This window comes from Pholis gunnellus (genome assembly GCF_910591455.1).
Source record: "Pholis gunnellus genome assembly, chromosome: 12".
Taxonomy (NCBI): domain Eukaryota; kingdom Metazoa; phylum Chordata; class Actinopteri; order Perciformes; family Pholidae; genus Pholis; species Pholis gunnellus.
Genome location: NC_136539.1, coordinates 21,659,316 through 21,680,969, shown reverse-complemented (window position 1 = coordinate 21,680,969; position 21,654 = coordinate 21,659,316). Strand labels below are relative to the sequence as shown.

The following is a 21,654-nucleotide window of genomic DNA, read 5'->3' as shown; positions in this document are numbered from 1 at the left end:
CAGCGCACTATGGAAGTTATATGGAAATTATATTCAACCCAAAATACATTTTCATTCACTTATTTTAATTTTATTTTTCAATGTTCAAGACCATAACTTGAACTTTCTGGTTCAAATTTCTTTTTTCAAATGATCAAATGTTCATTCATACATTCATACATTCATTCATTTTGTTCATTTTTATTATTTATTCATTTATTTTTTGTTCAGCAATTTATTTATGTTGTAAGTCTGATAAACATTTCTTTCATAAAGAACTTGATCATTTTATTTGTGTGTATATGAAATAAGAAGTCACTTTACACCATAACAAGAACTTTTTAAGTTGTCCCTGGTTTTCCAAAATTGGGTAACGTCCTAAATCGCTTAAAGTAATTGTGTCTTATAGCTGAAGCTGAGTGTCATAATTTGTCTTCATCCTCTTACACTGTTTCATGGGTTTATGATTCATAATTGATTTATTCATAATTGTTACATATTTTGATATTGACTCATTAAATCTGCTACAAGCAATAATGCTACAGGATGGAGTATGGATGTGATCCTTGTCTCCCATTTGATTTAATGATCTTTCAAAATAAGTTTCCCACTTGTCAATCACGTACTCAAATGGTAGGTCAGTGGTTAAAGGTCAGCGGTGACGGTCTCAGCTTTAGCTGGATTTAGAGCCAGTAGCTGTAACAAAGTGAAGTAAGAGTAGATCCACGGTCTGGAGATACCCCGAGTCTTCTCCAGACCTCCAGCCTCCAACACCAGACCCCTTTTAAAGGCCAACTGCTGCTGCAACAGCGCCATCTGTCTGCAGGAGGAGAGAATGAGAGACACACAGAGAGAGCTGGATAATCTATTTCTTTAAGCAGCTCTGAAACATTCTTCTGAAACATCTGAATGTTTATAAAATACTATGAATATATAATAGCCCCAGTTTAAAGAGACAGACACGTGTATATACCTGGAAAGCAGCTCCGCCTGAAGCCTGGCCTCCTCTTCCGCCTGCGAGGCGGCCTCCTCTTCTCTCCTTTTACGCTCCTCCTCTTTGTTCCTCCTCTTCTCCTCCTCCTGCTCCTTCCTACAGAGGTACTCTATCCGCTCACCCCCATCCATCTCCTGCAGCTTCCTGCTCTCCTCCTCCTGCCTCCTCTCTTCTTCCAGGCGCAGGCGCTCTAGTTCAGCTGGAGGGGGCAAAATGTCAATTCCACGTAATTAAATTACGATCACAACTGTTTTTTTTTTAATAGCTATGTGGGTGAGCAGGGCGTGCAGTCCCCTCTCATTCCCAGGTAAAACACCACCTCTTTGTTATGCCCCTCGGCATACAAAGCCTTACAGAACCTCACGTCTGACGCCGTCAGGCACAGATGAAGCAAGCCTTGGGCGGCATTCTTTCAATAAAATTCATAAAGGTACGTGATTGGCTGTTTGTTGGGTCTGCCTGATTGAACAGCAAATCACACAACTGACAAGTGTAAATGAAAGCATACTTTGGTTTAAATAAATGCTGTTATTAAATAACTACTGCTTCCTTTGCTCTCTTCTTCCCCCCTTGCTTTCTCTTCTTCATCCTTTTCTTTTTCACTCCTCTCTCTCTTTTTCTACTCCTCTCACTCTCACCTTTACTCCTCTGTTCTTCCTCCTCTCTCATCCTCTGGAGGCGCTCCATCTGACGCCTCCTCTCCTCCTGCCTCCTCCTCTCTCTTTCTCCTTGCGCCTGTTCCCTTCTTTCTCGCTCCCGCTCCTCTTCCTCGCGCTTCCTCCTCTCTTGCTCCTCCGCCAGTTTCTTCAGCCTGGGGACATTTATTGAATATTCATGAAGTTGCAGTTGAACCTGTACTTTTACGGAGTGAATCTTTATAATGTTAAAGAAAAAAAGTGGGACCTGAGATCCTCAGCCCTCTTCCTCCTCTCTTCCTCCAGCTCGCTCTTCATCTTCTCCTCTGTCTGTTCCCTCTCCTGCTGCTTCCTCTCCTCTTCCTCCCGCTTCCTCCTTTTCCTCTCCACCTCCTGCCTCCTTTTCTCTGCTCGCTGGGTCAGACGCAGAGCTGCAGCCTCCTCTTCCTCCTCCTGAGTCCTCCTGGGCCTGTAGAACTAAAACACACACACATACACTCACACACAGAGTCCAAATATGCACGATGACTTTGAATTGTTATTTAATTTAGATACTTGTTTAAAGTGGATGGCAAACTAGAAGCATGGCACAATGTCTAACATATTAATTAAAATAAGGGGAATTAGTTCATTTTGAAGTATGAAGAACAGATCAATGATGTTAAACTATCATTCAGAAAGCATTAGAAAGGTTACGAACATGTAAATCACACACATGGAAAAAGTACTGAATATTCTGTGTGTGTGTGCTTCCCACCAACCTCTGGCTTCACTGGGTTCAGCGTCAGCTGTTCCTCCCTCACCATGACAGTTGAACATGACGACAGGCGGCCACGCGATGAAGCGAGACCCAAAGCGCTGGCAGGCGCTGCCCCCTCCTCACATGAAGAGGCAGCAGACCTCCTCGAGCTCCTCTGGTTGATACCGGACGCAGCGGCGACGGACCCGAGCGAGCTCACTGATCGGACGCTGCTGTGTTTGTCAGCATCGGTGGAAGGATGCTCTGTGCCCGTGTCCTCCTCTGGATTTGTTTCTGTGTCGTTATTGTGGCTTTGTGTTGCAGGGGGCCTTTTGGTGGTTATTATGTGAGACCCCTCTTGCATTTCCTGGCTGATTTCCACCTCCTCTTTCTTTAGAGGGTTCTCTGAGAAAAGAGAAGGAAAGTGAAAAAGACAGGACAGGAATGCAAAGGAAAAGACATGCAACTACTTCTAGATAGATGTCTACAATTTGATCTCACAAATGTATTCTAGATGCAACAAAGCCACTGTAGGTTTACGAAAAGAACGTGGTTTATTTATAATTTATAATTTCGTCATTTGTTTTGTACACATGCAACATCCTCTGTCCCGGGACCCTCACATCGGTGGAGGAAAAACTCCCCAAAGAACAAGGAAACAAAAAGGAAGGTGGTTGACGTCAACTTCACTGACTAACGACTCAGGTGACTAGCGAGCGACAAAGAAGTCATGTGACTAATGTAACAAACGACGGATGTGCGACAAAATGTCAGACACGAACAGCGGTCTCCTGAGTGAAAGTCCTGTGTTTGTTTGACCTATCTTCCTCCCTTCCTGCCTGCCCTGTGTGGACTTTATACGACAGTTTACATTGCAGTTAGTTGCACACAGACGCTATCGTCGTTGTCGGACACTGAGGAGCGCTGACCGCGCTGCTGTATTTGACGCATTGGGAGTGAGAACAATTTGGTAAGAATGTGTCCAGAGTTCACCATTTTAAATGGCAGTTGTTGACAATTTAAAACAAATGTCCAATGTCGATGTGTCACGTATAATTATTGTGCCTGAATGATTGCAATTTCTTACCAGCGACTAACTCTTTGTGCTTCAGGCTTCCTCTCTTCCTCCTCCTCCCTGCAGACTCCTCATTTGTCTTGACTTCTCCTTTTTCTCCTTCCCCGTCTTTCATCCTCTTTTTCTGAAAGACAGGGAAGTGATTGTAAAGCTGAATGGCATCTCATTTCATGCATTGCTTTAGATAAATACAGGCGTTTCTACTTGATGTGTATTCAATTAACGCTCACCACAGAAGGGACAGCAGATCGGCCTTGAGTCTCTGCTGCCTCTCTGTTGGTCCTCTCCTCTGGTTTCTGGCTCCTGACTGATCGAGTATCACTTCCTGTCTTTTGCCTCTGCCGTCTTCCTTCCCCCCTCGTCCTTGATGTCTTCTGTCCATCTGATGCTTCACTTTTCACTGTTTTCATCTCCCTTTTCCTAAATAAGTGGAGGACTTGGGTGTGGGTGAGTTTGTGCTGCTTGTTACTCTATGTGTTAAAAAATAAATAAATCACAGGGCTTACAAGAATCTGTTATGTTTTAATCTCATAAGAGTTTTATCGTTCACCCTGTCGATGTTGCTTCCTCAACGTTCTTCCTTTTCGTATTCATCCTGCTTTCGTCCACAGCGCCCTCTGTTGTTGCTTCATTTGGGCTGAAGTTCTGCTGGCTAAATGACACATCAACTTTAAACAGCTGCTTCTCTTAGGACGAACAGACAAATTCAAATTCAAAAATAAAATAAAATAATTCAGTGTCAGCAGACCACCAGCTGTGGGACTCTGTTGATTTGCAGCATCTGCAATATGAAGGATTTCGCTCAACGTTGTTTTTTCAAAAGAGGTAAAATTATTTTAAGCATTATGGTGCACGATAACCTGAAAATGTATCCACATCGAGAGGCATCGTCAGTTTCAACAATCTGGAGATAAAAGCTGCAGTAAATAATGCACAATGTCATCTATTAGCAAGTTGGACATTTAGGAACTCCATTGGTCAGAAATCCTACCCAATGATATCAATGAATCAACCTTTATCCTGCAGCAGACAAAGGGTCAAATTCAATTTTGGTTGAGTGAATCTTGAGTTGCCATGCAGTTTTTGAGGGGTGTGACCGGGATATGGGGACATATTCACTCGCAGAAAAAGTTCCCACTGAAAGTGCTGGTCTTTTGCTTTGCACGTGAAAGTATTTAATAACTTAACTTGTATTCGTCTTTAGGAAACAGGACTTAAAATTCAGGAGTTTTGACAAATTTGGGCAACTCAGCTCAGCTCACCAGATAAAAGTGAAATGATCTTTGGTGCAGAGGAAGAAAGGCGGAACGCTCACCTTCACCTACCAAATCTTGGTGTAATCACTAACAAACACAAACGTTACATTTTTTTGAGTCATCTGCTTCTGAGGAAACTTAAATAACGTACATACATTAAGTTAAATGTGAATCACACCAACCCTGGCTGACGTGATCCAGACAAATGACTCTGTCCTGTGCTGCTCAGCTCTTCCTCTTCGTCCTCCTCTTCTGCCTCAGTGTTGCCTCCTCTTGGCTCCTCCCTCCTTTCCTGCTCCCTCAGTGGAGGCATCCTTATATTGTTTTTAGCATCCTTTCCCCATATTTCCGACGCTGCTTCTGCACCCTTTGTTTTTGTCTTGGTCACAGCCGCTGGAACGTCAAACAAAAAGTTTGGTTAAATTCATTCAAATTCAAATTATGATAAAATAAGCAGCAGAGATTTACCTGTGCCTGTATGGCTGCTGGGTGAGCATACGTCAGTCTCTGTCAATCTGGGAAGATCCAAGACCTGCATGGTTGGAGAACAGAATTTTTAAATTTCTGCTAAATTCTTCGTGCTAAGCTAGGCCTTTACAAAGACACAAATCACCTTGTGCACAGACTGATGTTGCTGGATGACGCCCACAGGAACACCTGTGTTGAGCTCCACCTCTCCCTCTGCACACATCAATGAGCAGGCAAAGGGTTAGAGCAGGAAGCAAATACAACCATGACGGCAAAAACAATTCAAGACAGAAGAAAAAAGCGGCAAACAGGAAATAAATGTTCGGAAAAAACCCCACAAGCAGACCGAGCTGACAATCTCAATCACAGCTTTCTTGACACTGTGGCGACGATGAAAATTGTAATAGTGTCTTCTTAATGTGAAGGTGTTGGGATATTTCAAAAGGAATCTACTAAACAATAGGCACAACTAATAAAAAGGAATACTTGATTTATGTTGAATGTAAACAGTCATACGCATGAGCCAATGTAAGCCCAACGGCATGACAGCCAAACCTGGAGAAAGCCGGTTGCAAGCTACGTCTGCATTTGCTCAACCTGTCCAAAGTTTAATTTGTGATGGACACTGGAAGTCCATCCAAGTAACATAAACCATGACAAAGACAAGCTACAACCTACACGTCTCTCCTCAAGATGAAGTGCGCAGCTTTTGGATTTCCTGTAAGAAGGAAGTTTTGAGGGCTCATTGAGTGTACCTTGCCCACGAGTGTCACCATCAGTGTGAGATGAGTCCTGGCTGTTGTCGTACAGCGACAGTTGTATGATCTCCCCATCAGGACCCAAGATCAGGCTGCCAACTGATTTGTCATTCTGAAAATCTGACACAAGACAACTCGAAAAGGAGGTGAACTCATATATGCATAGTAACATTTTGAAAACATGAACTTAATGGAAAGACGAGGTTAAAATATTTTTTACTAATAACTCAATTGGAGGTCACTTTCCTGTTTAAAGGGTAATTGCTCTTTAACCTGGACCCTGTTCCTGCATGTTTTTGTGTCTAACAGTTCTTTAATTTGGTCCAGTATGGAAGGAGAAGCCGCTAAACGGGATGCAATCGAATCACTCAAGGCAAGTCCTCACCGCCAATGTACCTTTTTGCCACAGAAAGGCTCAGATTTTGTGTCTGACAACATTTTGGAAAGGACTTTTCTTAACCTTTCACTTGATGCTGCCTGTCTGTTATTGTGTCATGTTGCCAGAAGACAACGGTGGAAACTTGAAGGAGAGTTGGAGAGAGGAGTGCAGGTGTTTTCAGAGTGTGTTGTGTTGGAGTACAGACTGCATAGTTTAGTGTTATCTGAAAGATGTCATGGCTGAATATTTAGCTGATTATTGTGGATGCGACGTGAGATTTCAGAACGAGACTTCTCTGAGGAAAACACAATAACAGACAAGATCAAGTGAAAGGTAAAGAAAATATGTTTTATTTCTCTTTAGGGTTCTTTGTTTAATTTTGTCAGAGACTTAGAATAACAATCTGAGCCTTTCAGTGGCAGAAACAATCACTTTTAGTGGACGTACATTGACGGTGAGGAGTTTACCCGAGCTATTGCATCGTAGCCCGTTTAGCGACTGCCATCTGCAGCGTTCTCTCTCAATACTGGACCAGTTTCAAAAATTGTTGCCACAGTAGTTTAGCTTCCCATACCTCTCAGCTCCAGAGGCAGAACGCCCCTAACCACGCCTCTGTTAGCATCCCTGGGTTCACAGGGATCCTGGAGGTCGGGCAGTCGGTTCTGTAAGAAGGCGAAAGAGCTCTGTTTGCCTGGGCCTTTCCGCCCTGCAACCCAACCCAACACTCCTACTGGAGGAGGAAGCTCTGCAGGAGAAGACAGTGTGATGGACATGAAGAACACGGTGAACTTTTGCAGAAAATATTCTCCAACTGGAGTGTATCCCTCGGGATGTAAGGCAGTGGACTTTGTGCTTTTCATGCAATACGTCTAGTGTTTGATCACCAACGTACACTTTCTAAGAAGTAGCAGTGGTCATCCCACCACTGAGTGACACAGGGATGTCTCAAAATGTGCAGAAAACTGTGAAATAGTGTGTTTGCTATTAAGTAATTTGTTAATTGATTAAATAAGCATTTCTTGTCAGTGGTAAAGTTTGGCTTTTTCATGTGTGAGGTCCTGTCTTCAATCCTCCAGCATTCTTCAACAATATTTTAAAGGATCTTTAGAAAAGAGACATATGAGTCACAAAACAAGCAGCATGAGGACACATAAAGAGGTAAGAAAATATAATAATAAAAACATGAATAACCAAAATCTAAACAGAGCTAATGCTAAAAACGATATACTCTGTGCTGTCTTGTATTAATACGGCAGGCTACTTTATTGGAATGGAATTCTGGGACCTCTTATAGAGACATCTATGACTGAATCTAAACAGCAGCGTAAAGTGCAGTATGTGTGTGGTTTACCTTCTCCTAGTTCCAGCAGAATCACAGAGCCTTTGTCAGAGGGTAGTCCTCCTCCTCCTCCTCCTTCTGTCTCTTTTTTATGATATTGTCTCTCTGTTTTCCCCCCTCCTCCTCTTTGCTGTCCACTTATCTCTTCTGAAAGACAGAGAGGAGATCAGTCAGAATACAGCATCTGTACATCGACAACTGAGGTTAGCATAGTTATGATGTCCGTGTTTACAAAGTACACTACATTAAAACGACTTCCACAACGCACACTATCTCATGGAGAGATTAGTCATTATTACTAAATATGTCCCCCTGTATTTGCAAGGTCTAACTGTCGTGTAACTATCATTTAGGCTTCCATTTAATGTGGCACATTGCATTGTGGGATTTTATGACTAAAAAATAACTTTCGTGGTTATAAAAAAAACTTTCTGATGAGTAAGATCTCAGATTATCGCTTCCTCCTCAAAGTAAAAAGGTTACAATATTGTAACCCTAGTTCTATAAGCACAGGTGGAGCTCTCTACTGGACTTTATGGGAAATACTCTCCTCCATTCATGAGCATGCAATTGCCCAATAAGAATTAGAATAAGTGTAGCCGGCCAATCAGCATCAGCTTAACGAAATACGTGCAGACCCAGCAGTACATAAAGTCTCTTCAGTGCTTTGCTATACAAATCTTTCCTTTAACTGAGTCAGTGTGTGTGTGTGTAGTTTTCCTAGCGTAGAAGTGTGTCTTTGTTACCCTCCTTTTCTGGAAACAGCAGAGGAAGAAACAGAGACTGCTGATGGAGTCTATTCAGATTTTCTTTGGATTGAAACCCAACTCTGTCTGCCTTTGGTCGGGCGTCCTGCTGGGTCTGATCCGTATGACTCTCTGCTATGGGAGGTAAGCGTCTTGCATGGTGTTCATCACTGCTGGGACCCTCCCATCTCAGCTGAAACATTCAACACAGGCATGTCTGCTATTTGGAAGTTTTGCTCTCAAATACTATAATGCCAAATGAGGAAAATGAGGATTTCAGTCAGTATTTCAATAAAACCAATATTAATACCCTGGAGATGAGAATATACAGAAATGTAAACATACACCTTTGTCTATTTCCATTAGTGCAGTTGTCATCTGTCGCAGTACAATATCAATAGTATAGTAATGGAGTACTTCCAATAAAACTAAAAATGTTTGTATCAAAGATGTAGTCGTACATTTTTATTTTGAGTCATTCATAAAGCTTATTGATTTAAATTGTCCACCAGATGAAATGGTCGATGTCAGTAGCAGTTTTCTGCCTCTATCTAGAGTTCTGATAAGAAACGTGTGGAATTATACATTTTCACTGGATTTAATCCAAATGTGTCAAATATTTGCAATTTTAGATACATAAAAGAAATCCCTCTCAATCATCACTTATAACCCAATAGAAGTGTGTGGCGGTGTCTGTACCTGCAGAGACATTGCCCTTTGTCTATATTTTCTTGTTCGGGATGTTTCTGTCTCTTAACTTCTAAGAAGAAACTACAAAAATGGCTGAAACAGCACCAAAAAGGCGTCACGCCCTCTGCTAGCTTGCCTTGTTTTGCTGGACCCTGGGTGAGCCCTGAGCTGCTGATACACTAATGTTTTGGCCTGACAGTGGTATAAACTACTGTCTTACCCCATCTTGTCTCTCCCTACAGGGTCCATTACAGATTGAATGTCCCAGTGTCAGAGGAGGAAGGAGGCCTGTGTGTGGGGAAGGCAAACAGAGCATCACTGCAGAGGAAAAGGTTTGGTCCATGCTTCACATAGTCTGAAGAGGAAGATGCGTACATGCAGATAACTTGTTAACATTGCAGGACATCTCTATGACTTACATTCATTCACATTGGCTTGGGACATACATTTTTGCTTTCAAGACACACACCTCTCCTCCCGTGTCTGTTCCCACTTATAGATCTTTCATAGTTGCCTTCATCACTGGTCATTCCACTGTCTTGAATGGAACAGCCTTCATCATCTGCCATGTCTTGGACCCAGTTAATGTCTGGATGATGGAGCTCTCCTCCCATACTGTGGTGTTTTATTTCAGTGTGCTGCAGACCAATGTCTACACTCTGCAGATGGTAGGAAAGACATTTGGACAATAAATTAAACATCATAGCATCATTACAACAGATTGCATACATTTCGAAAGATGAAAGGGCATTAATAGATTGTCTATAGATATAACTTTAGTCAGTAGCACGTCACCTGAGATCCTTCTGGTTCTTCAGGGGTCACTGCTACATAGTGTACCCAGGGATGAGGCTCCATCTGTGGAGTTGGAGTCCTGGAGGTGCAGGGTATCTGGAGGAACAGGTCCAGCCTGACCCTCTTCCTGCTGCCCTGCTCCTCCTCTTTATCTGCAGAGACGCTCAATTTCAGGATCTAAGCATACTGCGTAGCATTCAACAAGTTTGACTCGTGCACTTGGTTAGTTTCATTTCAGTAAGAAGCAAAGCAGGAATGTGAACAAAAGCCACGTTTGTAGATTTTTCCTATTCATGCTGCATATTTGGTTGTTTTTTACATCAAATTTGTTCTGTTTACCTTACTCACAACAACACTTAAAGAGTTTCTGTTTTGGACTTTGTATCACCACTTATATCATTTTGTATCAACCCATCTGTCCGTCTGTCCATCTTTTACCTTCAGGTTGATTATCCAGTTGTACAGTGCTTCTCTTTGCAGGAAACCACAGGGGGTTCAACTGTGCAACCAACTCTGGACGGGGCTGCTCTTGCATTGTGGGCGACGCAGGACTGGGACGAAGGAGGTCTGGAGCAAGAGGGGGTTGAAGAGGAGGAAAGAAGAGAGGACCGGGCCTGGAGGTGGTGAACTGGAGGGAAGACAAACATTGAAGTGAAATGATTGCATGAGTACATTTTTGGCCACAAGAAGGCAAAGAACTCCAACACACTCTGACAGATGCCCTGGTCTAAGATTTTATCGCCTAATTAAGTTGTTTTAGTTAATAAGCTAACAAACAAGTGTCTATTTTTCACATCCACAACATATTGTCATGACGCAACATTATCATCCCATTATGGTTATGGTACCACGTCTGCCAGCAAAGGATGGAGACATTTGTAGAAGGACTGAGAAGTAAACGTTAACTGTTCCATGTAGGAGAAAGATTTTAGCTTGTTTGCTGAAAAAAAAGGCTTCCTGTTGCTGCTGGAAACAGGGTTGATAAGAGCCCTGAGACTAAACAATAAATGTGTTGTAAATCCAAAACAATGAACTAAAACAGGCTGATATATATATATATACATATAAATGAAGCTTCCTCTCTGTTGACGTAAGACAGGGCCTTTACTTGAGTGTTGCTGTAGCTCAAAATGGCTGCCGATAACTCCTTGACGGTGCTCAGCTGCTGTGCCACTTGTTGAGTGTACCGCCGAACAACCCTCTGCTTCCTGTGTCTGGTGTCTGAGTGACAACTGCTTTCCATAGAAACCAAGTGCTGGAGAGACAAGAAGGTCAACCTGATAACAGAACTCTTGGGTTTCTGTAAGTCAAAGGTTTATGTAGCTCAATATGACGTTTCCAGAGGTTCGGCAGTTGTTTCTGTCTCGTTAACTGTGCCCGGACATATTTTTTGTGTGCTGTGTACTTGCGTAAACACACACAGATACCTGGGAGTACAGTAGAAGCGGCCCCCTTCGGGTGCTGTAGGTCTTTGGAAGGGCTGACTCCGCCTCCACAAGCAGACGGCCGCTGTTGGATAGACGAAGCAGAGAGTGCTGGGACTTCCAGATGTAGTAATCCTGTTGGTTGATGGAACGATGATATTGATGATGAACGGCATGATTGATTGATTAAATGATCGATGAACACATTTACTGGTTAAAAGTGCCAAATTCCAAATTCAGAGCCAATCAATGATCGAGGGATTGCCTCCACACGGCTCTCAAAATGGCGACTGGCCGAGCAGTTAAAGATGCTAACAGGACAAACAGTGCAAACAACAGCAACAGAGCTAACAGTGTTAACCTGAGGGGGAACCGAAGGGTGGGCGTAACGCCTCTGTGACGCCTCTGTATGTCGTGACGGCACTATTAGTAGTAAATGCCATATGACAGGAAGGAGCGACTTTAGCTAGCCAGTGCTGCACACGCACACTGGGACTCACATTCACGTACAGCCAGTACCGGCGGATACATAAACAAAGCACACAGAAACTGGGATTACAGAGAGTGACTTCATTCTCTGCTTATGTAGACATGTCTCCACTATATCTTCAGATAGCAAATAGTTGTTTGCTGCTATATAAATGCACCGACTTTCAAATTCAGCACCTTTAGTTGGCTGGTTGACATAAATGTGAGGATGAAATGCAGATACATTCCACAACAAAGACAAAGTGAGTGTTTACCTGCGGTGTGAAGCAGACGTCCAGGCGTCCATCGTGTCTCCCCGTGTTTCCTTTGGACGAGACAAATCGACCACACCCCCGACTCAGCAGGGACAGGTGCAAATCCTCCATGATGTCTTATCGACCTGGAGGATGGCCGAGTCAAGGAGGACAAGGCTTAATTAGGTCATTCCATAGATTTCGATAAGTGATGATAGTTCTGTTTCCGAAACTTGACTATTAAGTTAAGGTTTGTGTGGAGTTTTCTCTTCTCCCTGAGTCTGTGTTGGTTTTGATATGCATGTCAGATCAGGGCTCTTAATTGCCTGTAGGTGTGAATTAGTCTTTTGAAGTGTGTGTTGGTACTGTGAGAGACTAGTAACCCTCCAGGTGTTCCCTGGTTCTTCTTCGCCCACTGCAACCATAGGGGTATAAAAGGACATGGCTGAATGAATGAGGAAGATGGTAAACATGGTAAACACTTCCAGTGAAAGTCATGAATAATCAATCTTTTAAGTTTAATATAGTCCTTATTCAGACTGACGGAGTGGATATACATCAGAATAAACTTAATTACCTCAATCACCAACATTAGAAAGAAGCAGTGAGGAGGTCAAGGATCAGAGCCCTGAAAGAAATTCAGAGAAAGAATTGCGTGAAATAAAGCCAAGTCAGTAAGGAAGGGAGATTTAGATTTAGTGTGTCGGTATATTTAGTTTATCAGCTCATTGTCACGTTTTCTTGATTTGGATCATGTTTAACAGCAGAAATAAGTATTAAAGAGAAAAAAAACATTGGACGTACCTGTTGTCCCTCTTACAAAGACTGTCCTCTGCGTGTATGTGTGTGTGTGTGTGTGTGTGTGTGTGTGTGGGTGTGTTTGTGTGTTAAATCCCAGTTGCTAGGTTGAGTCGGTACTCTGTGTGTCTGTTGCCGTGGCTGCAGAGACATATATTGGAACACACACACACACACACACGCACACCTACACACACACACACACACACACACACACACACACACACCTACACACACACCTACACACACACACACACACACACACACACACGCACACACACACACACACACACACGGAACATGAGTACTGAGAGAACACCTCATACAAAGCAAGGCATTTTAAAGCTTACACTGTCAGCTGTGACTATAGTTCTGTTTGTCTTCACCAATGCCTCTGGTAACAGTGTTTTGTTCTCCAGTCTTGCCTTGACAAATAACTGCAAACGATTGTTTGAGTCACAATAAAATAAAATAAAAGGTATTGTGTTTTTTTAACCTCTGTGCTTAATGTACTTGGATGATGTCATTTTTACCAGCACATATGTACATTGCATCATGAGAGTAGCAGAAATTAGAGTAATTGGAAAAAGATAATCATCCAGCTTTCACTAGTTGGCATATGAATGCTGAAGCCTCCCGTTAATTGTTCGGGTTGTGCCCAACTGGGCCACCAGTATCAGCCTGGCCACCTGCCAGTCAGCTGCCCTCCTGGGCTTAGCTTTAGGGGGGGATGCCCTGCCACTCTGTGAGGGACACTCATTGTATATCTTTCTTTTAGTCATTACTGTAAGAGCCGTGTTCTATTGTTTACAGTTTTTGTATTTGATTCTTCATTTTGCAGAATGTGCTTTGCTCTGTGTTTTGCCCTGTTAGGTGAAAGCTCCTTTAGTCTGTCTTGCTATTGAAATATGTTTGGGTTGAATCCTTTAAGTGTGATTAGTGCAAGTTAAGCTTCGATGGAGCAGGATGTGGACCAACAATTTTTCTGACCGTAGATTGTAGACTGTATTTCAGTTATTTTCAGCAGATGGTCAGTTTTTGATAGACCATCATATTATTTTAATGGAATAAACTACTTTTCACGCACTACGAGCCTCATCATTGGATAGCTGACCATGGGAAGTGTAGCCTGCAGAATAGGACGTTTGAGTTGTACATGGTAGTGCAAGGTTTTTAACAAGTTGCAACTACAATAAGCAGCAGGCCCCTTAATAAAGGTGTTAATGGACTCTTCAATACGGGGCAATGGAAATGCATCCTTGCAGGTCTTGCTGTTCAAGAGCTGATAGTTTGCATACAGACGAAGGCTGCCATCATTATTTTTTACCAGCACAATGGGTCAAAGGGGCTACTAGTTTCCCTGATAAGCTGTGCCTCAAGGAGCTGGTGGTTGTGGGACTCCACTGCCTCATACTCTGAAGGAGTGATGTGACTATATCTTTGAAGTACCTAATCCACTAAAGGAATATCAAAGGGAAATAGTGCAACCTACATCTCATCGGCAGAAAAGACATCGCTGAACTTTTGCAGTAAGGAACTGACCTGATGCTGCTCCAGCTCGGTAAGTGCTGTTAGATCAGCTGTTTCAATCCAGTCCTTTGCTAAACTGGTTACAGTCTGGGATGAAACTGTGTGTCGGAGACCCCCCCTCTCCTCAAGACCTGCGGGTAAGCTCACCAGGTGGGTACCTAGAACAGTGGGAGGGTACAGTACACCCTGGGTCCCTACATTGTCAACGGGGATGTAAACAGTAAACTCTCATTACACGGACTAGCGCTGATGATGCTAGTAATCCTGCAGGCAAGCCATTGCTAAGGGGCTCAAATAAGGCATCATCTGCTAGGTGATGTTGGGAGCATGGCAGCCACAGTTTGCATGGTACCCCCTGCAGACTCCTCAGATCCTTGCTGAGCCATCAGGAGGGGCCATAGTCTGGACCTGGTGGCACTATTGTAGAGCCTGCTGAATTGGGAGCTTGCGACACAGAGGGTAAGTTAAATGATCATTTCAAATACATATCTGTAACACCAAACACTACCAGCCACCTCTGAGAGTAACGCGCTACCAAGCTGTAGTTTCTAATGGAGCGCTGGAGTGGGCCAGTCTAAGTTAATATGATCTGAACAGAAAACAGCGAGCCTGGAGGCAAATTAGGGCAGTACATGGAAGTAACTGCTAGGTACTGTTACATTCAAGGTTTGTGGAAAAGGAAAAAACAAGATGCAGCATATTGCAAAACATGCTCTGATCGTATCTGATCAGGGCCTAACACTGCCTTGACATTATTATTAATTTTTAATTTATTTGCTTTGATTTTTCTGAATGTATTTCATCATCAAATCACTCTTGTTTTTTTTGTTTTTTTTTTCGGTCATGGCAATAGAGGGAGGAGCGAGATACTATCGGCTTCATGACTGAGAACTTTGGTCACAAAGCTGCCAGAGCTCAGCAGCCTCTCGCCTACTTTTCTCTCTCTGATGATGGAGACACTGGAAGGAGCTGAACTTTGCTTTCCACAACTACTCAACACCTCCTGCAAGAAGCCAATGCAGCATCGTACTGAGACCATATTCCTTTACGTCCTTCTGTCTTGCATATCTTTGCTCACTGTGGCTCTCAACCTGCTGGTCATCATCTCTATCTCCCACTTCAGGCATAAAGATAAACTTACAAACATATCGTAGAATATTGTTCATCTCAATATCAAGCACTTCATTTTACAAGAGTTGGGACAATAAATATATTGTTACATTAACGCAGTTCATGAAAATAACTTTTTGAGATGATATGTTCAAACAATTTAAATGTGTTGCATTCAGCAAAAAGTATACGTCTCATAGTACTTTTACAATTATAAGTGTTAACTGTGTGAATGCATTAAGGATATTAATGTTGGAATCTAAGCTGCTGCATGCTCTCTAACCTAGAAATGTACAATTTATAGAGAACTTTATGTTTACAAGTTAAGTTACAAGGAGCGATAAGTGCTATAAATCTTTGTTTATTTGAAAAATACTACTACATGTTCTATATTGATTGTATTTGGTCATATTTAATTCATTTGACTATTCATACTTTTACATATTATAATGTTCTCATGACTTCTACAATTGCTGCAGATAATATGTTCAGTGATGTTATTCTTCCTCTCCAGGCAGCTCCACAGCTCCACCAACCTCCTCCTCCTCTCCCTGGCTGTCTCAGACTTCCTCGTCGGCCTCCTGCTGATGCCGTTTCAAATCCTCCTTTTAAGGGGCTGCTGGTTTTTGGGGAACACGATATGTGGACTGTTTTACTTTGCCTCTTTCACCCTTACATCTGCCTCAGTAGGAAACATGGTGCTCATATCGGTCGACCGATATGTGGCCATTTGTGACCCTTTGTGTTACCCCACCAAAGTGACTCAGAAAAGAGTTAAAATCTGCATTTGCCTGTGTTGGATTTGTTCTGTTTTCTATAATGTTTTGATACTGATAGACTTCCTGGCACAGCCAGATAGATATAGTTCCTGCTATGGAGAGTGTGTGGTCGTAATCGACTTCATAACAGGAGCTGTTGATGTGTCGATGACCTTTGTAGGCCCCATTTCTGTCATCATAGTTCTGTACATGAGAGTGTTTGTGGTGGCTGTGTCTCAGGCTCGAGCCATGAGGTCTCATATTGCAGCTGTTACACTCCGGGGTTCTGTTACAGTTACCGCTAAGAAATCTGAGAGAAAAGCAGCCAGGACTCTTGGCGTTGTTGTGGTTGTGTTTCTAATATGTTTCTGTCCTTACTTTTATCCGTCTTTTGCGAGCCAAGAGATGTCAACCAGTGTGGCGTTTTCAATTTTTGGGGTCTGGCTACTTTATTGTAACTCCTGTCTAAATCCAATTGTGTATGCTTATTTCTACCCCTGGTTTAGGAGATCTATTAAACTCATTGTCACACTTCAGATACTGCAGCGTGACTCCTGTGATGCCAACATAATGTAGATATGGATGTAGAGTGAATAATATGATGGAAAGGTTTGTTGTTGCTACTTCAACAGCCAACTAAGTGCTGATGGAACAAAGGACAAAATATGAAAAAAGAGTTTCAAGAGTCGGCTCTTCATTATATGTTTTAGCTCAGAACCTTTGTCAAGGTGTTGTAACTGGTAAATAAAGAGCAGATTTATCCAGCAAGTCTTTTTTCACCAGACTTTTTTTTCTTCTGTTTTTTTACAAATGTCATTTAGTGACTGAATTCAACAACCATTCGTCATGTGAACTAACATACAGTAGATGATAATCTACGCTTTTTTTCTCTTTATGTTGTTGAAGTTGCTTCAACAAGACTGCTACTTTATATTGTACTTACTATTTAAGTGAATAATTTGCATCTTTAAATCCTCTTGCAAACAGAGAGAAATCAAGCAAAGTGATATGGGTAAACACATAAATAATATAAAATTGAAAATGTGATACACTGCAATGACAATAAAACATACAACTTTCATATACAAGAATCGGAACTTATGTGAATCCTCTTCATTACTCAAAAAACGCCTTATCCAGCTGGAAACCACATAAAGGGGGAGTTCTGGGGGTTGAGTGCTTTAAATTGGGGCACCAACAACCTGTAGTTCCTGATGAAGCGCTGGAGTGGGCCATTCTTAGTTACCATGAGGCAAATTAGAGCAGTACTTGAGATTTCTAATAAGGTTTTCTGTTATTTAAACTGTAATATTAGGTAGTGTACCATTGATTATTTGTGTAACTTTAGTGTGATGACCCTCTCTGACCTGTCTGCCTGTTCGTTTGGCTGCTTTCCTTGCAGGTGTTGGAGGTGGTTGTGGCAGAGGGTTGTCAGCAGAATGGAAACACCTGAGGCCATCAGTAATACTGGCCCTGTGTGCCAGTGCACTCTGTATAAAAACCCTAGTCATTCTCAGTTGGCCTCTCTCTCCATCCTGAGAAACCCATTTTGGTTTAGGTTGTTGTTATGGTTTGTTTCTACACTATACAACATTGCATACACACTTTCCACGCACACAATCACTTACAATGGTGAAATTAATGTACTCGTAGTATCAACTAGGGGAGTTGGACACTTTGTTGCACTTTGAGCCCCTCTCCTAATACACACAGATTATGTGTGTTCCTCAGATCTAACTTGAAAAAGTAGATCCTGGCCTGAGGACGGGGCATGTAATACAATGTTAATTTTATTTCTATATTTCATTAAATCAAAAGTTACGAATGTAACTACGGTTCTATGAATCCTGGATGACCGCCAGAGGCAGTGCTTAACACTGGATATCTTCTGTCTCGTGCATGTGCAGGTCGAGTCTTTATATCAACAAAGTCACCTGTGACCTCGGATGACCCCCGTCGTGTGGGGTGTCATCCTGAGATCAGTCCTACGGAATCTTCTCACGAGTTCACGGGATTCCGAGTGACCAAGAACTCTGGCGGTCATCCAGGATTCATAGAACTGTAGTTACATTCGTAACTTTCATTCTATTTCATCCTTACTGACCGCCAGAGGCAGTGCTTAACACTGGATGACTTATATCAACAGAGTCACGAGGAATCACAGTAACTACCTCGTATAGCTCCGGCAGAGGAAATTGGCCAAAGAATCCTTCCCAGTGGGTGAGGGGTGGCAACGTTAATTCTGTAGTATTTGGTGAATGTGCTCGGTGATGCCCATGAGGCCGCGGCACATATATCCTCCACAGGCACACCTCTCAGGGCTGCCCATGACGTGGAGAAACTCCTGGTAGAGTGGCCCTTCACCCCGGTTGCTCGCCTTGTATGCAGAGGCAATGGTCTCCACTATCCAGTGGGATAGGCTCTGTTTTTCAAGGAGCACAGCCCTGCTTAGGCCCATCATAACTGACAAAGAGCTGCTCCGACCGCCGTATGCAGGCGATAGCTTCCACATAAGCTCTGAGGGCCCGCACTGGGCACAGCAGCCTTGACCTTTCCTCTCCTGATGGGGGGGGGGGGTCAAACTGCGTGAGCTGGATAGGCTGGTTGATATGTGAGCGTGTCAGCACCTTTGGGAGGAATGCTGCATTAGGCCACGAAGTGACACCCAAGTGACACCCAAGTGACACCCATGTCGGAGGTGAGTTCCACCTCCGACATGATTCATTCACAGACAGGGCATGCAGCTCGCCCCCACGTTGAGCTGAAGTGATGGCAAGGAGAAAAAAAAAACGTTTTGGCCGATAGCCATCTCAGCTCTGCCTGTGCCAGGGGTTCAAAAGTAGGCAAGCATACGGTGTCCAGTACCATGGGTAGGTCCCATGCAGGGGCCTTTGTGGCACTTGGGGGACACAATCGCAGAGCCAATTTTTAGGAAGGACACCAGTCTGTGGCTCTCTACTGTGTCATTGTCGACCTTAGTATGCTGCCCTGAAATAGTGGCCACGTATCCAAGGGTAGAGGGAGACCGGCCCTTATCTAGGAGGGACTGTAGAATCTCAAGTACAGCAGTCACGGGGCACTGTACTGGGACCTTGTTCTGAACCGCACACCAGTCAGAAAACAGCTTCCATCTGTTTTCGTACTGGAGACGGGTTTATCGTGCCCTGGCATTCAGAATAGTCAGTCTGACTCGTTATATGCAGCCACTCAGCATCCGATCGGGCCCTCCCCGCGGAAAGACAGTTGAGGCAGCTGTCAGTTTACCCAATAGGCGGAGAAAAGGATGTAGGGCAACCGTCTGCCCCCTCGGAAGGGGGAGAGGTTGTTGGGGATGTCGTCCACACGCTGGGGCGACAGACAGGCCCTCATAGAGCCACACTAATGAAGGATATGCTCTGAGAAAGGGCTCAGGTAGCTCCTCTCCATGTTCACCTTGAGGCCCCACCAGGCCACGTGAGAGAAGGCGAGAAGTCTCCTGTGACGCCTCAAGCCGGGATGGCGCACAGGTCAGCCAATCGTCTAAGTACGGCAGTATTTTCATGCCCTGTGATTGCAGGGAGAAAGGACAGCAGTAACGCAACTTGTGAACACCAGTAGGGAGAAGGGAGAGTCCGAATGGGAGCACCCTGGACTGAAAGTGACGGCCTTAAAAGGCGAAACTAAGAAACTGCCTATGGTGATGCACAATGGGAACATGGGAATAGGCATCGACAGACGTAAACCACTCTCCCTTGGGAACAGCATGAAGGGCATCTGCTGTGCTCAACATGTGAAATGGCAACACCTTTGGAAACTTGTTGAGTCCCCTCAGATCTAGGACTGGGCGCAGTCCGCTGCCTGTCTTCTTTACAAGAAAATAATTTGAGTAGAACCCCCAGGCTCTTGTGACAGGGGTCCACCATCTCGATTGCGCCCTTGGCCGGGAGCGCAGCTGAAGGCTGGGGGGCCGGCATCGGAATTAAAGCTTATACCCTTGTTTTAGGGTGGACACTGCCCAAGGGGCTGAAGCATGAGCTGCCCAGTAGCTGATCTGCTGCTGGGAGAGAAAAAAACGACAGCCGGCCCGGAGACATCATCTCCTGGCCTCCCTGCCTCTGGAGGCGACTGTTAGTCCCCAAGTTCGGAGGTTGCCTGGCGGGGACTTAGGTAGGGTTGTCAGCAGGATACTGAGGCTCATGGCGGCTACTGGGGTAAGCTGGGGGCTGAAAACGGCCTCGGGGGGCCAAAGTGGGACCCCTAGTTCCGTGGGGTGCAGGCATGTCCCTGCGAAGACCAGAGAACTGCTCTCTGGTCTGACTAGCTTGAACGGTCCGCTGAAGCGCCTCTAGAGGAGCTGAACCAAACAGCTCCCCAGGTTCCATTGGGACAGTGCGGAGGGTTCTCCTACATGTCTCCGACCGGGGTGGACATCAGACATCCAAGTTCCCTTGACATGAGCACAAACGCCTGCAGTGAAGCTTCACTGAGGCTGAAGGCGGAAGCGTCGAAAGTAGCCTGCTGCAGAAGCTGAGAGGGCAAGCATGAGGTGGAAGAGGGAATTGCCGATACGGTCCACAGCTCTGCTGTGTCATAAGCCCTGGATAGCAGGTCATCTGTGACCCGACGTTGGGGTCGAGGGCACCTGGCATCGGGCCTCAGAGTCTCCTCAGGGGAAACTATGAGGGACGCAATAGTCGGCTAAATGGCTGGCATACGTGCAAGGCCAAATTTTGCCATCTCCTGCATGGCCGTCAGGGTTCGGCCATCTGATGTAAGGCGAGAGAGAGCCCTGGTGTCCCTCCAGCATGTATGCAACTCGCTCAGATATTCTTCGGATTGAGGAACAGAAAAGGTGGTAGGGGCGGGAACGTGCCTGAAGAAGGCACTCGCAGGCAGAGTTTCCGGCTGCTGTGTATCATGTGTATCATGCCAGCGCCATGCGAATGATCAGGGTAGGTTGGGCTGGATTCAGCTGCCCTGACAGCAGGGGGAGGTCGACCTCACGCATCAGGTGTTCCACTTCGGCCAGCCTAGCAGACCTTACTGTTTGAGGCATGATGCTGCAGTTCCTGCCTGGGTTCTCTCAGAGGCCCTCCCTCAGATGCTCGAGGCTAAGACAAGAGGGCCAGAGGTCATGAAGAGGAGCCATACAGGTCCTACAGCCAGGAGAGTTCAACATGGCCGCGATTCTGGAGGTACCCTTGTCCCACTAGTTGATGCGGAATTCTAAGTCAGTCTGAGCGGGAGCGCTCTGCTGAATGTTGAGAGAACAGGCAGGGGGCAGTCAGAGGGGAATGATCTCTTCGGACACTTTCTTCACCAGGACAGTCGCTGCAGATATTGGTGTCCCACCAGTTAGCTTGAGCGAGAGCACTCTGCCACTATAGAAACAGACCAAGAAAACAGTCCTTACAGTGAGAGGGGAGCGAGGACATTCTCTTCACCAGGACAGTCGCTGTAACTAGTGGTGTCCCACCAGT

At 44.4% G+C, this 21,654-nt stretch overlaps 2 protein-coding genes across 2 annotated transcripts; one reads left to right on the top strand and one right to left on the bottom strand.

Annotated features, from left to right (window-relative positions):
* Nucleotides 1–278: 278 nt before the first annotated feature.
* On the bottom strand, nucleotides 279–12,630 carry kiaa2012 (KIAA2012 ortholog). The gene is made up of 23 exons (XM_079170307.1): nucleotides 12,577–12,630; nucleotides 12,021–12,145; nucleotides 11,281–11,412; nucleotides 10,962–11,108; nucleotides 10,292–10,481; nucleotides 9,854–10,005; nucleotides 9,501–9,717; nucleotides 9,279–9,346; nucleotides 8,369–8,561; nucleotides 7,635–7,769; nucleotides 6,858–7,028; nucleotides 5,902–6,024; nucleotides 5,292–5,359; nucleotides 5,147–5,210; nucleotides 4,861–5,071; nucleotides 3,973–4,074; nucleotides 3,653–3,842; nucleotides 3,435–3,546; nucleotides 2,370–2,752; nucleotides 1,877–2,085; nucleotides 1,612–1,784; nucleotides 953–1,172; nucleotides 279–799 (listed from the first exon to the last, which is right to left on the bottom strand). Exons 2-23 carry the CDS (start codon nucleotides 12,129–12,131, stop codon nucleotides 625–627), a joined length of 3,546 nt encoding a protein of 1,181 aa, XP_079026433.1. The 5' UTR covers nucleotides 12,132–12,145; nucleotides 12,577–12,630; the 3' UTR covers nucleotides 279–624.
* A 2,644-nt stretch (nucleotides 12,631–15,274) lies between these two features.
* LOC306704092 (trace amine-associated receptor 13c-like) lies at nucleotides 15,275–16,771 on the top strand (the record flags this gene model as incomplete). The annotated part of the gene is made up of 2 exons (XM_079170303.1): nucleotides 15,275–15,450; nucleotides 15,952–16,771. 2 exons carry the CDS (start codon nucleotides 15,275–15,277, stop codon nucleotides 16,769–16,771), a joined length of 996 nt encoding a protein of 331 aa, XP_079026429.1.
* Nucleotides 16,772–21,654: the final 4,883 nt, after the last annotated feature.